The sequence below is a fragment of the Vombatus ursinus genome, unplaced genomic scaffold (assembly GCF_900497805.2).
Source record: "Vombatus ursinus unplaced genomic scaffold, bare-nosed wombat genome assembly UNPS02009918.1, whole genome shotgun sequence".
Lineage (NCBI taxonomy): Eukaryota > Metazoa > Chordata > Mammalia > Diprotodontia > Vombatidae > Vombatus > Vombatus ursinus.
In genome coordinates this window covers 2,896,803-2,912,275 of record NW_020949696.1, presented here as the reverse complement: position 1 = coordinate 2,912,275, position 15,473 = coordinate 2,896,803, and the positions used below count along the sequence as shown (strand labels likewise).

General features: G+C 43.8%; 1 protein-coding gene across 1 annotated transcript; it reads left to right on the top strand.

Annotated features, from left to right (window-relative positions):
* The first annotated feature begins 760 nt into the window (after positions 1 to 760).
* On the top strand, positions 761 to 13,579 carry LOC114036621 (cytochrome b-c1 complex subunit 10). Its single transcript, XM_027853221.1, has 3 exons — positions 761 to 909; positions 10,111 to 10,251; positions 13,323 to 13,579. Exons 1-2 carry the CDS (start codon positions 860 to 862, stop codon positions 10,229 to 10,231), a joined length of 171 nt encoding a protein of 56 aa, XP_027709022.1. The 5' UTR covers positions 761 to 859; the 3' UTR covers positions 10,232 to 10,251; positions 13,323 to 13,579.
* The last annotated feature ends 1,894 nt before the right edge of the window (positions 13,580 to 15,473 follow it).

Genomic DNA, 15,473 nt, shown 5'->3' with positions numbered 1-15,473 from the left:
AATTTATTAAGTACCTACTCTGTTCAAGTCCCACAATCAGAGAAGTCCCACAAGGACAGGTCTTCTCACGATAGATGATATTCTATATAATGTTATACATGATGGTGTAATAAATTTATATTGTGCTTTAAATTTTGCAGAGAGCTTTATAAAAATCTTATTTGAGCCTTGCAACAATCCTGGGGTATAGATGCTATTATTATCTCCATTTTACAGATGATGAAACTGAGACTGAGGGATGTCAAGTGACTTGCCCAGGGTCACAGAGCTAGTTAGTGTCAGATGTGACACTGGGCTTCCCTGACTCCAGCCCACTCCTCATCAGATCAGATTTCTTTCCATGAGCTGGGTATCAAGAGGGGAATCACGTGGCAACCTCACTGGAGTTCCAAAGAGCTACCGGCAGGGAGCGCTAGCGACCAATCTGCCTCTGACGTCAGAGGAGGGGGCAGGGAGGGTCTTCCTCCCCCTATCCCTCTCCCTCTCCTCATCCCTGGCACTCGGCTTTTCGTCTTTATCCTTTTAGTTACTCTAAATAAAGTTTTGGAGCTAACTTTTTTTTTTAACGCCCCAACGAAGGTGCGCGTGCAGCCAGGCGAGGACCCAAAGCGGGGACTTCTGGTGCGCCTGCGCAGTGTTCGGTGCACGGGGTCAGAGGTGACCCTGAGATGCTATGCATTCAACAGACGCAGGCGTCCGTTAACCGTTGAGCGGACAGGCGGTGCCAGGGCAGCCTCGGCGTCGGGGTCCTGGTCGGCGCCTGCGCAGTGCTTCCTGTCGCTGAGGGCCGAGGTGACCCTGAGGCGGACCCACTGAAAGGCTAACGAGCGGGCCGAGCGCTGAGGTGAGCGGGGCAGCGATGCTGAACAAGTTGCTGGGGCCGCGCTACAAGGAGCTGGTGAAGTACTGGTGAGGAAGCCCCGTCCCGAGCCCACCCAGGGGCAGGATTCCTTCCACCACGGCCTCCGCCCCGGGCAGCCCCTGCTCGGTGGCGTCTCTCCCGGTGGAGCGACCCTCCCCCCCTTCTCCTTCCCCTCCCCCCCTTCTCCTTCCCCTCCCCCCTTCTCCTTCCCCTCCCCCCCTTCTCCTCCCCCTCCCCCCCTTCTCCTTCCCCTCCCCCCTTCTCCTTCCCCTCCCCCTTCTTCCCCTCCCCCCTTCTCCTTCCCCTCCCCCCTTCTCCTTCGCCCCCTTCTCCGTCACTCATTCTCCTCCCTTATTCTCCTCCTCCCCTGCTCCAGTTTCTTCTCCCCTTCTCCCTTCCCCAGTCCCCACCCTCTTCTCTCTGGAGGCCCTCCCTGACTTAGATCTTTTCCTCTCCAGGTAACAACCCTCCCTTGGAACCCTCCTCTCACCCCGGCCCTCAACCCTTCTCCCCGTTGTTGACTCTACTAATTGCTTTTGCTAACTCTCTTTCCTCCTCCCTCCCCACTAACTCTTTCCCTCCCTCATTAATTTCTATTCACAAAATGTTCAGTTTTTTTTTCAGTCATTCTGAGTTATGACCCCATTTGGGGTTTTCTCGGCAGAGATATTGAAATGATTTGCCATTTCCTTCTCCAGCCCATTTTACAGATGAGGAAACTGAGGCAAACAGGGTTAAGTGACTTGCCCACGGTCACACAGCTAGCAGGTGTCTAAGGTGGGATTTGAACTCAGGTCTTCCTGACTCCAGGACCGTTCGTCTATCTGTCAACCTTGTTATTTTGATCCTACCTCAACACCTCAATAGTACCCTAACCCTCTTTAGAACTTTCCCCTCCCTCATTATCTTCTCTTCATAGCATCCTTTTCCTTCAGAATTTTCCCTTCCCCTCTTTTGACCCTACCTTTCCATCTTGATAGGACTCTCTCTGCCCCTCTGAAAACTCCATTGATGGCCCTTCATAGATTGCTCTTAGTCTATTCATTCCCAGAGCACTGAGGAAGCACCTGATGATATGCTAAGCTGTGCGCAGGGAGATACACAGACAGAAAAGAAAATGCAAAATATATGCAGAGTAAATGCAAAGCCTTTTTAGGAGGTGAGAAGGAGACTTTGGGGTGCTTTGGGGTGAGGGAAGGCCCAGAAATAGTTATTTGAAAGGCTTCTTGTAGGAGGTGATCCTGGAGCTGAGATTCAAATGAAGCTGGAGATTCTATCTCCCTCCCGCCTTAATATTTGATGACTTTCTACCTTCACAGGACTCTTCTTCCCTTGGAACAGTCCCTTTCCTATTCAGTGACCTAGGTTCCTCCTTACATAGACCCCATTCTTTAGCCTTCATAAAACATTCCTCTCACCTCCATATACTCCCAACCCTTTCATCAGATAGAATAGATTCAGTTATCTCTTTGTAGGTGACTCCTAAATATTATATTCAGCCTTGATTGATTTCCTTGAAGATTAGAGTCCTCCATCACCAAACTACTTGGTGGATATCACCATCATTTATATCCTATAGCAGAGGTATCAAACTCAAGGCCAGCAGACATACACAGAACTCCCAGTAAAGCCAGAATCAGATTAAATTGTAATTAAATTGTAAACAAAATAGATTTCAAAATACAGTGAAACATAGATAATGTTAGTTTGTGGTTTTCTAAGTCAATATGTAATCCACAGGGATATCTTTCTATTTGAGTTTGACACCACTGTTCTATAACATCTCAAAACTTCTCATATCCAAAACAGTTTTGCCTTCAGATTTCCCTTTAAGGGTCTCCGTTAACCCCATAAGGTTAATCCCACCCTTCCAGTTATTCTGAATTCTTCTTTTATATTAATTTTGAAGTCTTATTGAGTCTATAATGTCTCATGCAGTTTCTCTATTCACAGGCTCATTACCCTAATTCAGTCCCTTGTCATTGCTCTTTAAAAAGCTACCTTGTTCTCCCTGCTTCAGGTCTCTACTATGTCCAAATCCATCTTCTACACTACTGTCAAAATTACCTTCCTAAAACGTGGTCATGGCTGACTGTGTCACTCTACTGAGTAGGCCAATCAGCTAACTTCTTTGGGCCTTGTTTTCCTCACCTGTAAAATGAAGGGCTTGGATCATGTGGCGTTTAAAGACCTTTCTGGCTCCACGAGGTCTGTTATCTGTTCAAGAATCTTGAATGGCTTTTTACTCCCTCTAGTTCAAAATGTAAACGTTTCAACTTTAAAAGCCTGAACAGTCTGGCTCCAGCCTACTTTTCTAGTTCCAACTAAACTGACCACTTGTTGATCTGCTAATTCCCCTCTTCATGTACAGGCTGTCTTCCATGCTTGAAATGTGCCAGTATGCCTTTGCCTTTTAGAATACTTAGTTTCCTTCAAGGGACGTCTCAGGGGCTCTTTTCTAAAAGAGTCTTTCGGGGGCAGCTAGGTGGTGCAGTGGATAAGGCTCTGGCCGTGGAGTCAAGAGGACCTGAGTTCAAATGCGGCCTCAGACACTTGACACTTACTAACTGTGTGACCCTGAGCAAGTCACTTAACCCCAATTGCCTCACCAAAAAAAAATAAAATAAAATAAATAAATAAATAAATAAAAGAGTCTTTCCCAATTCTGGAAATTTTAAATGCATTTTCCTGGCATCAGATTATCTTGTGTTTGCTTTGTCTACTTCTGTAGACTAAACTAAACTATTATTACGCGTTGTATCACCCAGTAAAATGTATGTTCCCTGAGAGCAGGGATGGTTTTTCATGCACTGTGACTTAATAAATATTGAATTGAATTGAAGTCTAATCAACTCGCAACCATTTATTAAGCCCCTACTATGTGCCAGGCACTGTGCTAATCATTGAGGATCCAAAAAGGCAAAAGACAATTCCTGCCCTCAAGGAGCTTACAGTCTAATGGGGGAGGCAACATGCAAAGAAATATATACAAAGCAAGCTATATACAGGATAAATAGGAGATAATTAAGAGAGGGAAGGTACTGGAATTAAGAGGGGTTAGGGAAGGTTTGGTGTAGAAGATGGGATTTTAGTCGGGATTTTAAAAAAGCCATGGAGGTCAGTAGTTGGGTTGGGGCAGAGGGGGGAGAATCTCTGAGCTGAGAGATAGTGTTTTATTCATGGGACAGCCAGGAACCTAGTTTCACCGAGTCAAAGATTATGCATCCATAAGTAAGGTGTAGGAAGACTGGAAAGGCAGGAGAGGACTAGATTATGAAAGCTTTTAAATGCTAAACAGAGCATTTTATATTTGATCCTGGAGGCAATAGGGAGCCACTGGAGTTTATTGAGTAAGGGAGTGACATGAATGAACCTTCCATTTAGGAAGGTCACTTTAACGACTGAATGGAGTATGGATTGCAGTGGGGAGAGACTTGAGGCAGGCAGACCCTCCAGCATGCATTGCACTAATCCAGGAGTAGGTTGATGAGGTCCTTCAGTAGAGTGGTAGCAGTGTCAGAGGAGAGAATAGGGTGTATTCACGAGATGTTGCAAAGATGAATTTGACAGGCCTTCACTGGAAGATGGTATTGCTCTCTACAGTAATAGGGAAGGTGGTGAAGGTTGGGGGAAAAGATCTTGAGTTCTGTTTTAGACATAGTGAGTTTAAAATGTCTACTAGACATCGCCTTTGAGCTGTCTGAAAGGCACTTGGAAATGGAGCAGGGTAGGTAGATTTGAGAATCATCAAGGTAGAGATGGTAATTAAATCGTTAGGAGCTGATGAGATTACCAAGTAAAGTGGTTTAAAGGGAGAAAAGAAAAGGGCCCCGGACAGAACTCTGAGGGATGCCTGCAGTTAAGAGAGTGTGATCTGGAAGAGGATCCAGCAAAAGAGACAGATAATAGAGCTCCGGCCTTGGAGTCAGGAGGACCTGAGTTCAAATCCGGCCGCCTCAGACACTTGACACTTGGTAGCTGTGTGACTCTGGGTAAGTCACTTAACTCCAATTGCCTCACCAAAAAAACAAACAGACCCACAAAAGAGACAGACAAGGAACAGTCAGGAAGGTAGGAGGAACCAGTAGAGAGTGGTATCCCAAAAACCTAGAGAGAAGAGAGTATGGAGGATGATAGAGTGATCAACAGTATCAAAGGATGCAGAGCAGGTCAGAGAGAATGAGGATTGAGAAAAGGCTATTGGATTTGGCAACTAAGAGATCACTAGTAATTTGGAGAGAAGCAGTTTAGGTGGAGTAATAAAGTCAGAAGCAGAAGAGAGGAGAGGAGCGAAGTGGGGGCACCTATTGTAGACGATCTTCTCAAGGAGTTTAGCCACAAAGGGCAGAAGAGATATAGGATGATAGTTAGCAAGGATAGAAGGATCAAGTGAAGGTTTTCTGAGGTTGGAGGAGAGACATGGGCATGTTTGTAGGCAGTAGGAAATGAGCCAGTAGACAGATTAAAAATAAGTGAAAGTGGGGATGACAGAGGGGGCACTCTATTACAGGAGACAGGATGGAATGGCATCACTTGTACAAGTAGAAGAGTTAAGCCTTGGTCAGGAATAAGGCCACTTTATTTTGTGAGATGGGTGAAGGAGAAGAATGGGGCCAAAGGCACCCACATAGTAGGAGATAGGGAAGAGGAGAGAAGAGGGAGCTCTTAGTAAATCACAGTTTTTTTCCATGAAATATGAAGCCAAGTTCTCGGCTGAAAGAGTAGGAAGAAGAGGAGCCATGTGAGGTTTGATCTGGGATGAAAAGGTTTGGATGAATGAGTTGACGAGAGCGCTGTAGAAGGATTGTCTAGCAGCAATGAGAGCCCAGTATAACGTGCTTGTGTAACGTAGTTGTGTCATTTTCTCTGCTTTGTTTAGCAGCACATGTGTAAGTGAGAAGGTGATGAATGGTGATCCAAGGCTGAGAATTGGCTGAGCGTAGACCTTGCCCATTATAGAACTTTCTTTTTAGAACATTCCCCTCCATAGATTTCACCCTTTTCTTTTTCATAGAACTTTTCCCTCTTTGAGCTATCCATAGTCCCTTGCCCTTTCTCTCCAAAGGCTCTCCAAACCCTTCCTTCATAAACACCCTTCCTCCCCTTACCATTGACTTGTCCCTCCTCTCCATTCTTTCTCCATAAAACTGCATCCTTTCCTTCATAGAACCTATCTTTCCCTTGCTTTTTGTCCCTTCCTCTGGCATCAAATCTTTCAAATAGAATTTTTTTCCTTCCTTTCTAGACAAAATGTTCAGCTTCAGAGAACATAGTGGTTATGTGAGTGGGTTTTGAGGAAGTAGTTCTAAAATCCAGAGAACCCAGGAGTCCTGGGTATGTTGTCATACTCCAGGGTTATATATGTGATCAAGGACAAAATCAGGAATGAATTCTACAACAAAGGAATTCAGCCCTTCATTCTTGGACCAGATTCCATTCAAGCCCTGGGTCTGGATAAAACACACTAATTCGTTTTCATAAATTAATCACAAAATAATGGAGCAGCAAGGAATCCTAGGATGCTATTGCCAGGAGGAACCTTGTGGCACCTGGTTATCCTCACCCTTAGAGATCCACTAGCCTAAGGCCTCCATTAATTAATTTATTTTAAATTGCCCTTCATTTATTATTTTAGTTTGCAGCATTCACTTTTATAAGATTTTAAGTTCCAAATTATTTCCTCCCTACATCTTCCCCTCCCCCTTCCCCAAGACAGCAAGCAATCTGATATAGGCTATGCATGTGAAATCATATTAAACAGATTTCCACATTGGAAAGTGTGAAAATAGTATGCTTTGATCTGCATTCAGACTCCATAGTTCTTTCTCTGGATGTGGATAGCATTTTCTGTCATGAGTCTTTTGGAACTGTCTTGAATCATTGTATTGCTGTGAAAAGCCAAGTCTGTTGTAGTTAACCATCACACAGTGTTGCTGTTATTGTGTACGATGTTCTCCCGGTTCTGCTCACTTCACTCAGCCTCTGTTCATGTAAGTCTTTCCAGGTTTTTCTGAAATCTGCCTAGTCACCATTTCTTAGAGCACAATAGTATTCCATTACATTCATATACAACAATTTGTTCAGTAAGGCCTCCATTTGAGAGTGGAAAGGACAGAAGGCAGAAGCACTGGAGACCGTCAGGCCCTCTCACTTTGGCCTTAAGCAGGCCTCCTCACCTGTCCCTACCCAAGCTGGAGGAAGAGGGGTTCCTCCGGCCACTTCCTGTCCTTGTTTTGGACAGCCCTGTCACATGCTCCTTGTGTTGTACATGTTTGTGTGGGAGTTGGAGTTCCCATCAGATTGTGAACCCCCAAAGGCTTAGGTGGTGTCATTTTTCATCTTTCATCTTTGGTAGCCAGTACCAAATACGGTACCTGACATATGGTGCCTGAAAATGTTTGTGGATTTGAATGTGCTCAGTACCGTTTGAGGCGCTGTGGGAATTTCGGAGAATATAAGGCATGTTCCCTATCTTTCAGCAACTTCCAGTCTAGCTGGGGAGCAAGAAGATGCTAGATGGGGCAGCTAGGTGGCACAGTGGATAGAACCCCGGCTTTGGAGTCAGGAGGACCTGAGTTCAAATGCGGCCTCAGACACTAGACACTTAACTAGCTGTGTGACCCTGGGCAAGTCATTTAACCCCCATTGCCTCACCAAAAAGGAAAAAAGAAGGGGGGAAAAAGATGCTAGACAGCTAGGAAGCTAGTGTTGTGTACGATTTTGTCTTTGAGTGTTTGAACAGGAATTAGAGTTATACAGTATAAGAAGGGCTGAAGTTGGACTCTGGGACCTGTTTTCAGATTGTGACGCTATTTAGTTTTGAATGTGGACAAGTCACTTAAGCTCTTGAGAGTCTTCCACATCTGTAATATGGATACAGTAGCCTTTTTGAGAGGGAAGCATTTTGTCATCCTTAAAATTCTGTATAAATACGAATTGTTATTTAAATAGTATTATTATCATTATTGTTATTAGTCAAGGGACTTGAGAGGCCACTGTGGTCAGGAAGAAGATAGGATTGAGTTGCGCTTCCAGAAGGAAGTCTAGAGCAAGTGGAGGATCTTGAGAAGAAAACAGAAGGTGTATTCCATGACAAAGAAGAGGCCATATCTTCTGAGCAGTAAGGGTGCGTGTTGGGAATGGTGGGATACCAGCTAGAGAGAAAGGTTGGGCCCGGATTTTAGAAGACCTCTTATGCTAGTCAGAGTAGTTTGGACTTTATCCTGTAAGCAACGGGGGAACAGTCTCTTTTCTCCTTCCCTTCTTCCCACAATGTAGTTTGTGTTACAGCTTTATCTCCCCACCCAATAATGCCTTTTCTCTGGGCCTTTAGTGTTTGCAGCTCTTTTCTTTGAAGAACCCTGTGAGGTAGGTTCGTGTAAGCAGTGTTTATAGATGATAAGACTGAGGCCAGAAGGGGTGCCCATGGTTGCATGACTCTTGTGTCAGAGCCAGGGTGCAGAGTCTCGTCTGCTGGCTCCAGATTTGATGTTCCTTCGGAGCTTGGACTCCAACAAACCCCAGGTGTTCTCTCTTCACATCAAGTGTTCTTTCCACTAGAGCTCACCGCCTCTCAGGTGGCTGCTGTTTCTCATTCTTTAGATTTGCCTCTACTCTCAGCCTTTACATCTTTGACTCACCACCTCTCTGTCTTTAGTTTTTTGTCTTTTTTGGGTGAGTAATTACTGTTTACATATTCTGTTTAATGCAAAGAAGAGTTGATGAAGCAGCATATGGCACAGCACCACTGATTAGTACCAGTCCTGGGTAGGATTGCTGATGAATGCCGACTAAGTGCACTTGGGCTGATGCTATTTAAACATGCAACCTTGAAAATTTGGACCTTGTGACTTCTCCAGTCAGTTTTCAGTTCAGCTCAAAACTCCAACCATATGAATATGACAGTGAAGGGAGACATAGAAGGGCAGCATTTTGTGGAGAAAGGACCTGAGGGTTTTAGTTAACCTTGATGTAAACCAACAGGCACCTGTTCAAAGAAGGGTAATGCAGTCTGTCTGGACAAGCCCTCACTACTAGCCACTTGAACTCATTGCAACAACTTTTCCTGTCTTTTCTCTCTACTCTCTCCAGTTCACCCCCTAGAATAATCTTCCTTGTGCATATATCTGGTCATTGAAATAATTATGATTAGTCAACATTTATTAAACACCTACCACGTGCCAGACACTGTGCTAAGCCATGAGAATACAGATATGAAAAAAGCTAGCCCCTGTCCTCGAAGAGCTTACAATCTTACAACACAAAAAAAAGCTGAAAAGCTGAGGGTGGGAAGTGGGAATGATGTCAAAGTTAGAGAAGTCCCAAGACTGCTACCAGGTGAAAAAGAAAAAGCTGAGTCCCCTCTTTAAATGGAGGTTTGGGGCTCACGGCCCCCTCTCCACTCAGGGACAGAGAGCGGTGGTGAGCTAGAGTACCAAGAGTTCTTACAGGGTGATGAAGTGAGTGAACATTTATATAGAGCTTTAAGGTCATCTCATTTGTCTGCTCAGAAACATGTAGTAATTCTTTATGGTTTACCGAGTGAAGCTCAGATTCTTTTGCCTGGCATTCAGGGCCCTTTATAGTCTGGCGTGAACCTGCCTTTCTGGCCTTACCTTGTATCTCTGTCTGTGCACTCTGTTCCTGTTCCTCCAATGTCTTGCATTTTGTGGATTTTCTTCCCTAGGCCTTAAGTGTCTCCCTGTTCCCTCTTTGTCATCTATTGAGTGTCTGCTCATCTTTTAAAGACCTCTTTCAATGCTCCCCCCTTCACCTAGCCTGCTAACTTCCTTTCCTGAGCCCCACAGCTTCTTTGTTTTCCCCTGAGTTTATTCTGAACTATCAAGTTCAGCTCCGAATTACTTTCTGTCCGGTATTCATGTTGTTGTCAATCAGTAACGGAGTGGTAGTGGAAGGAACTGGATTTGGAATCAGAAAACCTTGTCTCAAGTCCTAAGTTGTCTCTCAGACCATGGGCAGGTGCTGCTCTGAACCTCAATTTCCACATTTATAGCATGGGGATTATAATCTGGACACTACCCCAACCCCCACTGTTGTTGTGAAGAAAGTGCTTGACTTGTTAAAATTTGTTTCCCCAAGCTGATTACAAGCTCCTTGAGGACAAGGATCATTCTTTATGCTGTACCTGTATCCCCCACAGTTCCTCGAAGTGGGTAACTCTTGAAGTAAGCATTCAGTAAGTATTTATTGATTAGTTGATGCATTGATGCTTTTGTTTCTTCCCCTAGGCTTCCCACAGCAGGCACATGGGGTGCTGTTGGTGCTGTGGGGCTAGTTTGGGCCACTGACTGGCGTCTGATTCTGGATTGGGTGCCATACATCAATGGTAAATTTAAGAAGGACAATTAAGCTAACTTTTCAATCTTATGGTAAGTCTCTCTAGCCCATTTAATGTGTAGATATGTTCATTAGATAATCAGGTGCTATTTGATATATTCACTTTTATGGATTCACAGTCTTTTGATTCCAAAAGCATTGCCTTGTTTTCAGTGCAAACTTGCTGGACTCTCTTACAGACCTTTTTTCACCTTAGAAAGTCCTATATTAAGGGAGCAATAATTTGCAAAGAATAATGCTCATTACTAACAACTTAGGGTGTGTGTGTGTGTGTGTGTGTGTGTGTTTTTAAGCTTTAGCTTAAACAGCCCAAACAGGCACCTTTTTGGGGAAAAAGCTCACACTGATGGGTGAGCTATCCTGCTATGGCCCAACACCCGCCCCACTGCTCAAAGATGGCCCTAGAAACAGAGGTTGTCTCCTGCCATATGCCGCTGTTGACTCCCATAACTGTCTAAAAAACACTGACCTTTAGATGTTTGCAGAGTGCTTTCTTAACAAGATTGTCTGTGGAGAAGCAAGAGAATAGGTTAGCTACTCAACCATGAACAACTCATGCTATCTTCTGACCTGCCTCTCAGCAGAGGATCGTGATAGAGTGGAAGGCCCCCCCTCCTGAAGAGGAGTCTGAAGGCATCAGTTGTAGTAATAAGAATAACTCAGATTTATAGAACCTCAAAACTTTCCTCACAACAACCTTGTGCGGTCAGTGGTGCAAGTATTAGTCTTCCCATTTTACAGACAAAGAATGTGAAGCACAGGGAATTAAGTGGATTTGGCATGTGACTTTGGGCGAGTAAGCCCACCTCTCTGGAGCTGTTTCTTATGTGTAAAATGAGGATAATTCTGGTCCTGTCTATCTCACACAATTTTGGGGATAATTAAATGAGATAACTGTGAGAATGCTCTGAAAACCATAAAGCCATCTATAAACATATGGTGGTGGTATTATTTTACACTGTTTAATTTAATGGATAAAATAGACAACAAATCAACAGGCATTTATTCAGTACCTGCTATGTGCCAGGCACTGTGAGGAGCTCTGGAGGTTTAGAGAAAGGCAAAAGACAGTCCCTTATCTCAAGGAGTTCACAGTCAACAGTGGGGGAAAAGGTTTGGGGATCTTAATAACATGTAAGATAAGAGAGATGTTGCAGCATCCCTTCCCCATACCCCCACCAAACGAGAACAGCAATAACTGTTCTTAAACAGTCATAAAATGACTGTTCATTTTAGACTGCTTTAAGAGATGTAGTATTCCTCACAAAGAGATATGACCTCTTTTTCTCTGGCCAGACCAGTCTAGATCTGTGTTCAGCTATGGGTGCCACGTTTTAGGAAGGTTAGTAGCCAGGTAGAGTGTATCCCAAAGAGGGCCACCAGCACAGTGAATGGCCTAGAGACCATACAGTCCATGGCAAAGGAACTGAGGAGGTTCAGCTTGTTTGAAGAGTAGAGTTTGGACAACCAAGACAGTTCATTTCAAGTATTTGAAAAGCCTGTGGAAGAGGATTGGTTTAGAGTTGTGTTCAATCCACAGGGGATAGAACAAGAGTCAAGGATAGGGGTTACAGGGAGACCTAGATGAGGAGAAACTTCTTAGCAGTCAAGGCTGCCCAGAAGTGAACGTACTGTCTGGTAAGAAAGTGAGTTCCCTTCCCCAGAGATGATCAAGATGAAACTGGATGACCATGCAGAAAATTTCCTGCTCAAATAGAGGATGGACTAAGTACCCTACAAATAATTCTTTGGACACTTGAGGTTCTAGAATAAAGGAGATAGAGCAATTTATAATAACATTAGCAGCTAGGTACAGGTATGTTTAAACAAAAATCTCTGCCTAGCCACAGGCGTCTGAGTCTTAGCAAAGCACTGCCTGGTAGGACAATAAAGTAGCGAGACTAATTTTAAGAATAACCATGCCAGCACTTAATTTTACTAGAAAGAGAACAGTCCTCGTTGACGGCCATGCACTGATTCCATCCATGTTGCTGTTGCTCCAAAACCATTTGATGAAACTGCCTTGATAAACTTTGGCACTTTTTTGAAATTATCCCCATGATGGTAAATCATTGTCCTTTGAAGACAGATTAGATTTTTGGAAATAGCTATTTGGGGTAACAAAGTAACATGATTGTTCTTCTGTGACACATGGCTTGCTCTGAAGACTCTTTCCAAAGAGCAGCTCAAAAAATGTTTTAAGCAACACCGGCATTGGTGTAATGTATGTATATGGTGGTCCATGGTGATGGCTCTAAATGCAACGCTTACATGAACATTTGGGGGTATTTTGGTTTTGTTGTTTTTTTTTTAAAGACCAAGTCATCACATGTATTAATAAGTTATACCTAGCATTTGGTGCAATGGAATTCTGTTGCATTGAAAGGATTTGAAAATACCTTCTTGTCCACCTACCCCTTGAAGTTGTAGGCATTCATTTTTAATGTCCTTTGTCTAGACATGTAGCAGCCAGGTGGACATCATTGTTGATCATCAGAAAAATGCCAAAGATGTAGTGAGAACTAGATGAAAACTTATATCCATTATTCAACAGGAATGTGTTGGAGGGAAAATCATTAGCAAACTGAGGTATTTGGAAATGTTTATTGTCAAAACCTATTACCTTATCAAAATCATTTCCAAAAATATACTTGGCAGCCATATTTTGGAATGTCTAGTATAGCGATCCCAATGCACCTAATGACCAGTGCACGCTGATTCTAGCTTGGAGGCAGACTTTGAAAAGTTTAGAAGTAGTCACTGACATACCAGGGAACCCGTGAAGCTCAGAACTTATCTGGTCCATCTTGAGCAGAATCCTTGTCTGAAGCATCCTGACAGATGTCTGTTGAGCTTCGTTTTGAAGACATCCACCAACATGGCATTTATCCCCTTCCAAGTCAGTCCCTCCCACTTTGGAACCATTCTGAGCATGAGGAAGTGTGTGTGTGTCTTTGTATTGAACAAATCTGATGTTTTGCTCTTTTTGTAGCTCTTAGTGCTTATTAAGCCTCCAGCTCTCAGAATGATGTCTCCTGTCTGCTTTCACTTCAGGGAAGTGTTTCTGTAGTCATCTGTTGTGTTTCGGTTTCATTTGCTGCAGGTCTAGGAACGGAGGACTTTTTGGGGACTGCTCTTCTTGGGGATCCTGATCGAACACAAATGTGAAATGCTCAGGAAGGACTCCAAGGACCTCTCAGTGACAACCTTTGATGTATCACTTGTATAGGGATAATTAAACCTCCCTCTGAAACATGCTGGCTGCTTAGGTATTGAGCACAGGAATAACTATGACAACAAATTGAATTATGCCGGACATATGGAATTAAAAAAAAAAACCCTCCAAGGTCAAGCTTGAAACCTTTCTGTGGTAATTTTTGATATTTCTTTGTGGTAAAGATGAGGATTAGAGGAAGATAAAATTACTCATTTATTCAAAAAACATTAAGCACCTGTCGTGGAAGAAGGGGAAGAGCATAGAGACATTTACCATAGCCCCAAGAATGCTCACTGTGCCCCTCATCACCACCATTGTTGCTTAATGCCTCCTTGAGACCTTTGAAAGCACGGCTCAGACATGAGTTGCCAGGGGCATGACATGAGATGAAGGGTTTGGGGGGAAATCAAAAAGAAAATTTCTTTACTACAACTTCAGGGCTGGCATATGATCCTGGCTACAGAAGAGGTAAAAATGTGTTGATTGGGCATGTTAATTCCATGCTCAGCCAGAGGTTCCAGAATGTTGGAGTGAGGCAGTCTCTTCAGGGGAGGGAGGGAGGGGTCAGGACTGGTCCTTGAGAGAATGAAGACGTGGAGGAAAATAATTATCGAACCCTGCAGTGTTAAACTTGGAAGGGAGGTTAGAACATAAACTGTCACACTTGGAATCAATTGCAGCGGTCATCTCACCCAGCCCCCTTTAGCTAAAACAAACCTAGATGTCACAGTAGTGGAAAAGGACCCTTGGTTATAGTGCCATACAAGAAGGCAAACTTAGGTGCTGACAGAGAATGCACTGGTTGGGGCTGTGTTTTCATCATTTTGATTTTCCTAAACTCCACACTGAATCTTGGGTAATTAGAGGCTCTAGTCTTTTGGGACTTCTGCTATGTTCCTGCTGACTTATCTGTAATTCTTGAGATATTTATGAATTTGTAGACTTGTATTAGCTGTTAGCACTTTAGGGATCCTACAGACTAGACAGAAATGATAAATCCAATAGCAAAGCATTTAATTAGGACAGACTAGCAAAATCAGTAACAAGGGACTATCCAGTAGTGGAATCATTCTCGCCCTGCCATATACAAAGGAGCCCGATCTCTCACAGACTTTCATGTTGGTAGGAAATGTAACACTTCCTGGAAAACCTCTCTGGTGCACCTGCCGGGTGCCTTCCTGTCCTTGTTGCTCAGAGCTCCCCTTGGCTGCCTCCCCAGCTGCCCAATACGCATCTCCCCAGAGCCCCCATAACCATCTGCTGTGATGGAAGCAAGGAAGATTCCTGGGCCAGGATGCATTAGGGGCTTGTCAACACAATTTCCTTTCTTTGTCAGGAAAACGAAAGGGTTAATACCTTTTTTTTTTCCCTTTAAACTTCCCTCTTCGCTCCCACTGAAAAGCTCTCTACACCTCATTTCTGCTGGGTTAAGGCTACTGATTTCCTAGAGTCAGTACCATACACATTTTCGAAAATCTCAGGGAAGCATTTGGGGGGGTGGGGTGCCCCGCTGGACTGGTAACTTTTACCCTGAGCACCAGTTTCTGTAGTAGAAGTTCTTTACATGTTTAGGGGGATGGGGGGCAATAAAGTTGGTTTTCCCCTAAGAGAATGGTGGTCCTTTGTTCTCAAAAGAGGACCAAAATGACAATAGTATGTTAAAGTCAAGTTACAGTGTGTCACACTGGCTGATCAGACCAATACAAGCTCTGAATGTTCTGCTACAGATGGGGCACAAATAGTCCATATGAACATTTGGGGTAGATTCTCTAAATTTGAGAACCTGGGGTCTCTTTTGAGCTACTTCAATTCTGCTTTACTAGTAGAGCACAGCGCCTTCTCTGATGAGGGCACACCATGCTGAGCAGTCCTGTGCCAATGTCTCCCATGTCATGCAATCCCAGAGTTCTTAAGAGAAACCTAGAAAGTGTCCTTGTATCTCTCTCTCTCTCTCTCTTTTTTTTTTTTAGATTAGCTTTTAGGAAGGGGTATTTAGTAAGGAGGCATAGCAAAAAAAAAAGTGCAAAACACCCACCC